The 12,656-nt window shown below is 38.5% G+C and overlaps 1 protein-coding gene across 1 annotated transcript; it reads left to right on the top strand.

The window, feature by feature from the left end:
• The first annotated feature begins 4,027 nt into the window (after positions 1–4,027).
• Positions 4,028–10,605, top strand: LOC117282931. The gene is made up of 5 exons (XM_033754550.1): positions 4,028–4,082; positions 5,247–5,415; positions 6,234–6,460; positions 8,691–8,798; positions 10,482–10,605. The coding sequence occupies exons 2-5, from the start codon at positions 5,278–5,280 to the stop codon at positions 10,603–10,605; spliced, it is 597 nt and encodes a 198-aa protein (XP_033610441.1). The 5' UTR covers positions 4,028–4,082; positions 5,247–5,277.
• Positions 10,606–12,656: the final 2,051 nt, after the last annotated feature.

Genomic DNA, 12,656 nt, shown 5'->3' with positions numbered 1-12,656 from the left:
CACGATACGTAACAGTCAAAACACGATGTCTGCGTCATGACGCAAAGAAAGGAGCACAGTTGAAACGAATTAGATTATGAAAATCGCCGCACACCGCTGACATCTTGACTCAGACCTGTGTGCGGAGGTTTTCATAATCTCATTCGTTTCAACTGTGCTTCTTTCTTTGCCTCACGACGCAGACATCGTGTCTTGACTGTTACGTGCGGCCTACCTAAAAGAACATGAATACAGACTTTACTACACATGCTTCTAAAAACGTTTTCTCTCGAAGGGCCTATGTTTCACCTATTGTCATTTCGTTTGTATATCCCGCCATTTCCTTGATCTTGTTGAGCTTGTGCTGACCTCTTTCGGAGAGACGCAATGTTGCATATGTGATAAGGATGACGTAGCCAAATCGGAATACAGGAATGTGTCATGTCTTAGTTTGTTGTTTAACAATGCTCTCAGTTCCGAAACTACATACCGCTGCAAGTGCATTCCATTCATATTTTACTTTTAAATGTACACCATATCGAGAAATATTTCAAACAACACTATCGATAATGTGTCTGTAAACTTCTGTGGCCTCAGGCGTTTTGGGCACAGCTCCATTCGAGCCTCGTGTAAAGTAGGAATTACATTTTACTGTGGAAACCAAGACCATATTTAATGGCGCATGTTTACAACACAAAATATAATTAAAGTCTACTAGTTTCATAGATGCAACGCGCGTGCTCACACACACGTCATATACCTCTTGAAAAGACTAGTAAAGATATTTGATATTTGTAGTTCTGTGTGCTTTGTGTCATATCAGAATTTATCAGTATTTACTCTTATTAGTGACGCAGGCAAACTATAAGGTTTCAAGTAATTATAGCCAGCAAATTTATGTTGTCAGTCCCATTGAACATTACTATTGCCTGCAGAGACCGTATGAAATTCCTGTCAAAGGCAGATAAATCCTCTCGGTTGCGCATGCGTCTGTGTGTGTGTGTGTGTGGGGGGGGGAGGGGTAAGCTGAAATCACGCTCCTCTTTCATCCTGTTTCTGTATGGTATGCGGAAAACATGTAATCGGCTCTAGGGGAACGGGAACCCCCGGAAGGTTTCCTGGGAAGGCGTCTGCTTTCAGAAGACCCACAGTTTCTACTGATGAAATCAGAGCAACTCACAAAGTACGGATGGATTCTTGGTCTGTTAGGCATACATTGCTTACAGTATCTCGAATCTACGTAACATATGGAACAGAAATAGCAACGTTACATCCGAAAGCGATCCATCTATAACGTCCTAAGTTCCCTGTAGATTAATTATGAATTTTATTTACTAATGATGGATTCGTGACGTCAACATTATCCCAGCGATTGTTATGAAAACTGAATAAAACAGCAAATTATCTCGGTGAACATAGCTGAGCGTACATAGTAGCGGACAAGAATCACAGAAATGTATTCTTTGCGATAAATTACAATTTAATATATGCCAAATTTTAGCCACCCTATCCCTTAACACTACGTGGATAACACACAGAAGGCTACAAGCAATTTGTACGGCGACGAATATGCTAATTCTAAGAAATGTTCTTACTGTATTCTAAATACGTATTTTCCATCATTTGTTGTTTTAATTGGGGTGTTCCTATGTTGAGTTCAAGCTAATATAGAACACAGCTATTATCAATATAATTTTTATTGTAGACCTTGTCAAAAATTCAGCATACGTAAAATGATATATATAGTCGACATTCGGTGAGAAGGAATTCAGTCACCATAACAACGCTATTCTGTGGAAACTAATCCATTATGGAAACTAAGTTAGCTGTTTTTCATACGGAGTTGCGAAGAAATCAATAGTCTGGAAAATACCTTATATGTTCAGAATTTTGAAGAGTAGCTATGATAGCAATTGCTGAACAGTAACAAACGTTTCCAGAGTATATTCTCCTTGTTCCATCAATTTAATCATGAATATACTTTGTGATTATAATGTCATTCCAGAATTAATTTTGAAACATTTTAAAATTAATATTATTACATTCATTTTCATTATAATTTAGTGCTAATCTGTTTCCAGTGAAGTATAGAACACAAAGCTAATTAGGGAGAAAAATCTATCGTAATATACCCCACCATAAAACGGTGAAAGCATAAAACGGATTAAGTTACTTGTCTTGTAGGCAGATTTGTTAGAACTGTCGACCACCTTGATGGATGAAGAGGGGTTTCATCAGAATGGGTGCTGTTAAGGGTTCGACGGCAATGCTCTTCTTGCCACACGTCTAGCACCTCTCAACACACTCCGTGATTTCCTATCTTACTTCAAATATAATCAACTGTTTAAACTATTACACTCAATTATCTTTAGCTTATTAATGTACCAGCCTGCACAACATAAGTCTGCGATTAATCAGTACTGATATATTGTAGGATTTCTAATCCACTGAAAGAGATCGATTTGAATGTCGTATTTTAGAATATAAAGTTTTTTTTTAATATATTCGTGAAAACAAAGAGGTATAAATATTTTAAATTTTTTAGAAAACAGGAACTTAATCTTCCTCAATTTTCGTTTTTTTTAAATGAATACTTCTAGAGATTAAAAAACGTAGGAAATACTGAAATATTTGGAAATTTTAGAAATTCTAAAATTATTTGAAAAGTTAAATTTTCGAAAATTTAAAACATCCTAGAAATAGTAGAAGATGGGGAAAATTTTTGAAAACTGTCAGACATTTCAAGAGTTTTACTTTTCTAAGATTGTAATTTTGCTTGTGGGTGTGATTGCATCAGTGACAGAACCTACACAAATATCTTCATCTTTCTCAGAAAATTAAGCCAGTAACTGCATATAGATGACGACAAGCCGGACAGTGTAAATCCACTTCGAAGTATTTATTTTGTTGAATTACAGGTAATGTAATAACACATGGAGGTTTTTATATTTATGTCTAAATTTTCGCCGACAGTTTCTCGCGGGTCCGTATTTCACGTAGGTGTCATACGAAAATATACCGCATTATGACGCACGATGCTGCTCACTGATTGACACTGAGAACAAATGGCTGATGGAGCTGAGAACTGCAGCCCACTTATGAACCGACTGCTCGCCGTGAAACATAATCCTGTAAAGCGGTCCGCAAAGTTAATACTCGTAACTTCCCTTTATTCCAAATATTATAGGCTATCAGGCATACTGATTCATCGACAAAATTCGTATGAATTTCGCAGTCGGCAGTGCGCCGATCTCCGTGAAGTGCAGAGCGGTGAACAAGTCAACAAATTAAGAACCCTCTTGTATAATAGAAATCCTTCGCACATTTCTAATTTCCTTTATAATCTTAATCAGATGTAAGAAAGAAAATCATGTTCTGTACATGATATTAATTTCTTAGAGCTTTAATTATGAAGAGTCCTATTTTCTCTCATAAAACGCCCTTATAATGCATTGAGAGTCATACCGCGTTTCGCAGGCACATAGTACCTCTATTTTCAGTTGGTTAAGTTGATTATTTAATGATGCTGTAAGTCAAGCAATATATCGACATAAAACATGCAGAAAAAGTACAGTGCTATGAAGATACTGGACGACAGGATTAGTTTTTTAGCGGAAGTGAGCGGAAGACCATACTAACTTGTTTATTCAGTGCACAATATAACATCTCTCATAGCACTCAACACACTTCAAGTTTGAGTGCTAACACACTGGAATTGTTAAGGCATAACAGTAGGATCAAAGTGGTCCAAGACCAGCTATTGTGTCCGTCAATTCACATCACATAAACCGAAAGGGTATGGTCAACTGGATACTAAGAACTGCTAACTAATTTTCATAACCGGAATTACGGATATTCCTAAGTTAATATATTAAGTTACCAATAAATGTAACTTTAAACTGTAAACTGCAAATGGAAGATATGTATTTATTTATTTATTCAGTTAGCAAGTCCAGCAAATATCTCTGTCATGCAGGCCGATAGCTACTTGCCTTCCCATTAGCTGCACATATGGAAATTGTTGCGAGAGGGTCAAACAGAACGCATTTGGCCGGAGAAGTGCAGTATGGAAGAAAGGTTCAAGCTGCCCCAGCGGTAAGCCAGTGAGTATTCATAGAACAACACTAATGAATTTATCGCTTTTTGCGAGAAAGTTAACAAGAACCACTGATAGGAACATTGACAAAAGTAACAAGTTATTAGCCTTATCTTATGCAGGAGCTAACTACCTTCATCCTGCAATCCATACTGTGTAAACCTGCATCTTCTGTTTGTCACGTAAGGACTGTTCTTGCACAAATTTGTTTCATATTTTTGTCCGCGTAGAATAATGTACCTATTTTAAATTTGTTTTTTAAAGTGGACAGCAAATTAGGCGATTCTCACAACAGAAATATCACTAGAATCATAGAAATCGAGGTCATATTTAACAGAGAAATTTTCAAGAAAAATATTGCATTGTCATGTGATTTCTTCTTCTGCTTCTTCTTCTTCTTCTTCTTCATCATCATCATCATCATCATCGTCATCGTCATTATCATCATTGGCAAAACAGCCCTTTTTTAATTATAGCTTTCCTTAGAATTTTCTGCCAGATTCGTCACGAACTCGACTACCCTTTTTCACTTCTTTGGCTTCTGCAGAAATTATTTCTCTTACAGAACAACCTCGTCAGCCTTGCGTCCAATTTTCAACCTGTGGCTTAAAGAATAGTGAGCATGCGTTATTTCCGCCATGTTGTACAACTCATGAGCGCTTAAATTCACCGGTAATTCATTCCAGATTAAACAAAAAAAATTAAAGCACATAATGTCACGTGTATCAATGACTAAAGACGGGGTTTGGATTGGTGAATCGATTTATTCACCACTTACAGATCGTAAATATAATTAATTATAACACTCTCAAGATTACTGTAGTTATAGAACACAAAGACTTCAAAGTCTGCTGGCACTTTACAGAGGAATCCTCACAAGTCATTCCCGTGACGGCTTCATGTTCTTGACTCGAGGTTTCTCCGCTACGACTGACTGCAAATTACCTTCCTTGTCCCCTATAAACATTTGGCACGGACCACGCAGGGAAAACAAAGCACTGTTATTTTTTGTGGCGCAGACCACATACAAAACACAACTTCCTATATATTTGTTTATTGGAACGTGTTTACAGTGCTATTACCTGGCAATTCTTTCATAAAATCTGTTGCAATAACATAAATAATTATTTTGGTAGAGATGTTTTTATTTAGAAATATTTTCGTTCCACAGGTTGGTTACAGCTACATATGGTTCCGCAATCATGAAACAGTATGTCTCTTTAGTTCTCATAATGACCTTGATTCAATTTAGTGGATGTGATTTTCATCATCTAGGATGGGAGAAGAAACTATCTAGGTGGAAGAGGTACTTGAATTTTCCGACTGGCAGTACCGCTGTGGTAAGTTTCATAACTCACCTATTCATAGTTATTTAGACGTACTTTTAGTGACAAAGATAGTTTTAAGTTATAGTTATAGTTATAGTTTTAAGAGATATATAAATTTTCACAAATTTTGCGAAATTAAATTTCAATTCAGGCACTTATGCCGACATTCAATTGAAGAGACTGAGGAAAACCTGGGAAAACAGCATTATTCTATAATTAAGTACTGCGTAGTTGACTCCATGGTACATTTTATTCCTCAGCTGGTGTACCCGGAAATTTACGGTTATATAACCTGAAAGAGTGTCCAAGGGTTCACAGAATTTCTTCATCTGACACAATCCTGAACCAACTGAAATAAACTAATAACTTAAAAACATGTCTCTGCTAGATCAGTAATATCCATTTATCATCTGTACCTAGCGTTTGAAATGGACTTTTTATGAGAGGCTTTCCAACCGCAATTTTAAGATATGTTTCTGCCTTAAGAGCAGCAGGTTCTGTAACCATTGCCGTTTCCATTTAGAAACCTTGTTAATATTAGCTGAAGTGCAAGTCATGAAGCTATTGCCACTGAAACTTTCTTAATCACTAATACACTCCGATACCTGGTCGGTTTGTTAATACAACTTATGATACATACGAACAGAGGAACATTAACACGCCTGTTATGACTTCAGTGGAATGAACTATCATCTGCGTCATGTCTCTTAACGATGGCAATGAAGACCGTTTCCGAAATGTAGAGTTTAGTCCATATTGACACGGATGATGTCCAGAAAACACTTCATTATGTTTAGTCGTCGTGTGAACTTAAGATTTTGAGTCTGCAGCTGCAAGTGGTCATGTCGACGGGGTTGATGTGGGAACTTACCAACAGTCCTCTCCCGAGGTGGAACACTGCAATGGCGTGGGACCTTGGCTTTAAGCTGCCTAATAACACCCGGATGGCCTTCGGCATGAGGAATCGCAGATATTCCGGGAGCTGTGAATTTGATTACTTTCTCCACAGAAAAGAAAGGCGTGAGGTGTATCGCAGTATTGAGGCAATACTGGACGTGTAAGTAATCATTGTATCTTGTGAGACTTTAGCCTAAATCTCCCTCAATGGCCAGATCTTCCAAAATTTGTGGTTTCCACAAGCTATACGTTGAATTACAGACGGGTAACCCAGGGATTGTGGGTTCGAATCCCACTCAGGGCATGGATGTTCAGTGTTTGTGTCTGTGTGTTCTTCTGTGTTTGTGTTTGCGACGAGCTGATCACCCGCCCAAGGAGTCCTACCTAATGTCTAAGATCTAGTAGACAGAAGTTGGACGGAGAGTTTCATGGAGGTAAACCAAAGCCCAAATTCAGGCTGTAGCGACAAAATAAAGAAAATGAACAAAATTATAGTAACATAAAACGTAACGTAATATTTTAATTAATTCTGATGCGCTAATTCCAAATACTTAGCCCAAAACTTGGTATTGCGTCAAAATGTTGTAATGGGATATTGAGAAGGAACAGTTGTTTTTTTTTTTCGCTTTCTTATTGTTCCGTGTTCTTACAGTTTGCAGCGGTCTTAATGTGAGAATAAGACGTGATCTTCAGTAGTGAATAAAAGTTATTTCTCACTTTACCAGTAGCTGATGCTACTAAAATGGTCACGTACGATAGCCCTGGGTTCTTAGAACTGATATCACGTTGTACTTTTATACGAGGTAAAACCATAGAATAGAAATTACGAGAAGGGATATATGCATTGTCTTCCTTTCGTAATGTACAACTCAGATAATTTTCAACAACACTAATCTATTTCAGTATGTATAACTGAATACAAAAAAAAAAGTAAATGATATTGCAAATTTGTGCAAGAATTAATTATTCTTTCAAAAAGAAATTCTTTTCAAATTATTGCTTGTATTAAATGTAAATAGTATTTAAACAATTATATAAAATAACCAGCGCGACATTTAAGATAGAATCTCTAATATTGCAATATACTGCTGTTGTAAGGAGCAAATTAGCAAGTGTTCAATTTGGGTTACGTAAAGCTGACTGGCATTACCAGGTAATTCAAGGAAATATGTACATGGTCTCAAACCTGAGCTGTAAAGTATATATTAACTTTAAAGTTTATCTTAACATGTTTTAAACCTGCGATTTTATTACACTTGAGCACTCAGGACACATGACGTCACAAAGCTGGGACAGTATTTCGTAGAACATTAGAACTGCTGATGGAGATGCACTTCCTGCTCGCTTAGAAGGAAATACAGACTGTTTCTTCATATTTAACGTAAGAATTTGGCAAGGTTGTGACGGTACTGCAGTTTCCAGATGTTTGTGCACGGGAGCAAGAAAGCCTCTGGAAAAAAAAAATCGATTTCTTCAATCTGAATTCATTGGCTTCCAAAATGTGATAATTACATCCCGTAACACTAATGTCTTCAGAGTAACTCGGTGGTTTCTATTCTTCAAGATTTTTAGGCTGGATTTTTTCGTCTTCCCCGGGTTGGCCAAAACCACACACTGAAGATGGACATACACTGCACAACAGTTACACTTAAGACAGAGCTGGGCCCCTGTGACATAAGTAAGTGACATTATAGATCCCTATCGGAGCTGCTTACCGCCTCTGTGGTCTAGTGGTCAGAGTTCCTGCCTACAGATCCAGAGGTCCCGGCTTAGATTCCTCGCGCTACCAGATTTTTTCTGAGAAGTAGTGGGTCTGGAAGGGGTCCACTCAGCCTCGTGAGGGCAACTGAGGAGCTATATCAAGGAAATAGAGGCTCCGGTTTAGAAAATCGAGATTACAGGCCGTGGGGATTCGTTGCGCTGACCACGTGACCTCCTCTATCCGCTAAATTTGGCATTAACTTCTCCGACTAGCTGCAGTCGCTCGGTCGGTATAGTTCACTTGCGGACTGCAGGCCACGGATTTCTTTTTTTTTTTTTGTTTTGTATCGGAACTGCTTAGCCGCTCATGTCACAGACACATGACTGAGGAGAGTACAGGGTACTGAGAATTCCTACACTGTGAGGAGAAATTACCGCAAGCATCAAAGAAAATAATAACCGTTCAGTTCCACAGAACCCAGGAGCGTCAGTTACGGAAAAACTACATTGTTTATAACAACATTATAAGTGTTGTGTACATTAACCAATAGCATAAGAAAGAAGGAAAATGATAAGGTTCATTTTACAACTTCTAAACTGTTACTTCTGAGAGCAGCACACACGCTTCAGCGTGTTATCCAAGAAACAGACTTAGTTCGTGCCGTAAAATTGTTGTGCTTTGTTTCTAGGTACGGTATCGACGGTCATATCTGCATGCTCAGAATTCTTTGCGAGGCTAAGCACCATCTGAGACCAGGAAGGTCGCTACTGGAAGATATCTTGCATGTTATGTTCACGTATGTTCATTTATCATCAGAGCTTTTCAGTGGAAAGCTATTCAATAAATAACCAGAAATACGAATGTTTAACTATGTTACTGTGGTTACTTGCTATGAAATTAGGCTAATTTGTTTCTATATTATATTTAAGCATCCTGTTGCACTATACGCTTCTATATGTAACAATACAAATGCCGCCGTGAATGCAACAATTTATTTGGTTGTAGATCTTTGTTTTTTCTTCCTCTACACTAAATGTTTCGGCCGTAATTGGCCATCATCGGGTGTATTTTTCACTAGGTAGCTTTTAAAAGGAGTTCCTCGTACAGAAAATACGAGTATAACCCAATAAAAATATTTTGANTGAGCAAATCAACGAGTCTGAAGAGGGTGCTGCATGTAGTATACATGGAACAAATAAGAACCCTGCCGATAAGTAATTCGGAAACCCCTATGAGCATAGACTAATTTGGAACACACAATCATTGATGGGTGGACGATATTATAATTGAAGAATGTCGTCTTCTGGGATGTGGCGCGTATAGATCTGCTCATCCTGGTTCCTCGCTTACGGATTTCTCCAATTTTTATTCTACCCTGAAGATGGAGGCAATGCTTTCCTCCGAAACATCGGTTTATATAATATCAACACGGCGCCACATCCCAGAAGACTACAACCTCATAGTTACCGCCGTGAAAACCTTAAGTTTTATAATATTAATATTTTCTGAGATAAGCGCGGCGTGAATCTGTGTTGGTTTCATCTTGGTTGGCGCATTAGTGGTGGGCTCAACAAGAAGCAGGAAATTCCCCTGTTAATTAGACAAATGTTTACATCTCGAGAAAGATACTGCTCTTTGAAGTTACGTACTTCAAATTCCTCCTTTTCGTAAGTATTATGAAAGAGTATATCCATAAACAATGTTATCTTCTGAGATGGATGGGGGCACGTGCTATCGTAGTTGGTTGAGGCACTAAGCTACAAGCGGGTTCAAGTCCCGATTAGGTCACTGGATTTTTTCAATTTATCTAATCCTTCCACACTATGGCTCTGGGGTCGACTCAGTCTCTAACAGAAATGAGTACCAGGCATATTCTTGGGGGTAAAGGGCTACCGGCGCGTAAGGCTTACTACCTTGTCGCCATCTATGAGCCGATTGTCTAGAAAATGTAGGAACCTTAATATCTCACAAGCCTATGGGCCTCCAAAGCCTGTTACAGGGATACCTTTACTTACTTAATTTTACTTATCTTCTGGGATGGAAAGTCGTGTAGTACCACAAGTTTCACCGACGTTTCGGGAACCTATAGCCTTTACCTTCAGGGTCAGAAAATAATCTAAGTTAAAACCAGCAAGAAGAAGGTGACATTGAAGGAAGGAATTAGGGTCCTGTTAAATACCGATACAAGACATTACAAGATTACAAGATTACAAGATATTGTACTCCACAAGAGTACACGCTTCATAACTGTGGTGTGAGAACCTCATATCCTGTGAATATATTCATGTTTCTCTTTTAATAGAAGGTTTCCAAAACTTTGTCCAAATTAGGGGCCAGCAGCGCAATCTGTTTATGGCCTCTACATCTGGAGCTCCAGACCCGGGTTAGAGTTCAACTCCAGTGGAAGGGAAATAAAGCGAAGCAGATATATATACACGTAGGAGTCACTGACTTCATGCTCACTTGTTTCTGGTTTCAGAATCCCACACGGAGAGAGAGATGAATTTGAGGCAGATGGCTATGACAGACCTGCAAAAGAGAGCTTCTGTCAGACTCACGGAACAAGATGTCCTTTATCCTTACTCCAGTATTTACTTTTGTAATTCAACTTCTTACGAATTTCAGTCTCTTCGGAATAAAATACTATATAATTTTAAGCCATTACTTTAAATATGTAATGTCCAGATTAAAGTTATCGAAAACAAAAAAAAATGTATATCTCGGAAATTGTCATACACGTATCCGGTTTATGTCATCGGTCGGAAAACTCTTGAAAGTTTTTTCTTCATACCAGGCTTACGCGCATGCGCCTCCACATTTCTGCCACCATGTTAGGAATCACCTGGACAGAGAGATGGCTGGGGTATGAATAGACAGAGGTGGACCAATCGCTTGGCCTCCTAGGTCGCCAGATTTAACCCCAGTGGATTTTCTCTTGTGGGGTTATGTGGAGAACATTGTCTACCAGGTTAAGATCAACGAACTGCAACACCTGAAAGCCCGCATAAGGGACTCTGTGGCTATGGTAACACGAAACTTGCTTCAAGTGTGGATAGTTTCCCTTTGTAATGGTGTAATGCATTAATGTGTATAATAAATTATTTCTGAGATATAATGATTTTGTTTTGGATACATTTCATCCGGACATTCTGTAGAATCTGTAAGACTCTCCGGAAGCTGTATTATAAATAACCAATGGAAAAGCCCATTCATATTCAACGGGAATTCTTCTTTCTTACGTTTAACCTCCGGCCCCTTTCTTCTTTCCTTCACGCCTTTCATATCTTTATGTCAATTCCTCTTTTCCAATTTCAAATAATGGAATAACAGGCGTGTCCCTTTGGGCGACACAGTTGCCACCTGTGTAAGTACATGAGAATTACTTCGGTGTGAGAATGACGTCATATGCGCAGTCACGTGACACACATAAATGATCATAAACCAAGTCCCGCTATAATATATAACTTTTTAGTTTCAGGGCAATAAGCAGCCAAAATGAACCAGCCGACATACACTTCTGTTAATGATCCTTGCAAATATTTCTGATCGTTTCCGGAAAAAAACACTTCTAACGCATGTGAAACTAAGGACTTTCTTATCACAAATATATTGAAGTAAAGATAACCGACAGTATAGAAAACACATTGGGCTGGACAATAGTTCCTATTATTAACAAAATTACGCATTTCATAAGAATTTTGAAATACTAACAATATTTTAAACTTTTTAAATAACGGCTGTGGATCTAATTAAGTTCATATTGTTTTAAAGTTGAACTTTCGAATGGAGAAATATCTTCAGCCTACTGAGCATCCTTAAAAGAATGCTCAGGTGAGAAGGATTTTCGTGAGATTCTTTCCAGAAGTTCCTGTTTTAGCTTTTAACCCAACGGACCAATAACGTACTTGCCTGTGGAAAATATAGATCGATGAAAAACAAACTCCGTGGCCTGTAGTCCGCAAGCGAACTATATCGACTGAGCGACCGCCGTTTTTTGGCGAAGTTAGGGCCAGCTTTAGTGGATAGAGAGTGTCACGTGGTCAGCGCAATGAATCCCCACGGCCGTTAATCTATATTTTCTAGACCGGAGCCGCTATTTCCTTGAAATAGTTCCTCAATTATCCTAACGAGGCTGAGAGGACCCCATTCTAGGCCCACTACTTCTAAAAAAATCTGGTAGTGCCGGGAAACCAACCCGGGACCTCTGGTAGGCAGGAACTCTGACCAATAGACCACAGAGGTGGTCATAGGTCGATGTACATAACATAATAGCAATATGCTACTGAGGATTATGTGAAGTATTACGAAGACAATTAAGATATTATGCGTAAGTTAACGACTGAATATTTCATCAGATTATGGACACTGAAGGAATTAAGTTCAATACGAAGGATCATAACGTATAACATTGCTCTGTAATCTAAGCGAACTCAATCTAAGAGCCTAACCTAGCATTTAGCATGACAGCTGCCACGTACAGGGAACACATACTAGATTGACGTTACATCTGAGAAGCAACTAATTCGTGACCAACATAAAGTTCGTGAGGAACAGGAAGATGACAGCATCAGCCACCGACTCCTACAGAAGCCGGAAATGTTTCGGGAAAGAAGGATCCTAACCAATGTGTTTCAGGAAGGAATGGAGCAGTAGG

The sequence above is a fragment of the Cryptotermes secundus genome, unplaced genomic scaffold (genome assembly GCF_002891405.2).
Source record: "Cryptotermes secundus unplaced genomic scaffold, Csec_1.0 scaffold534, whole genome shotgun sequence".
Lineage (NCBI taxonomy): Eukaryota > Metazoa > Arthropoda > Insecta > Blattodea > Kalotermitidae > Cryptotermes > Cryptotermes secundus.
Note: the sequence above shows the minus strand (reverse complement) of the source record. Positions and strands in the feature narration are given on the sequence as shown.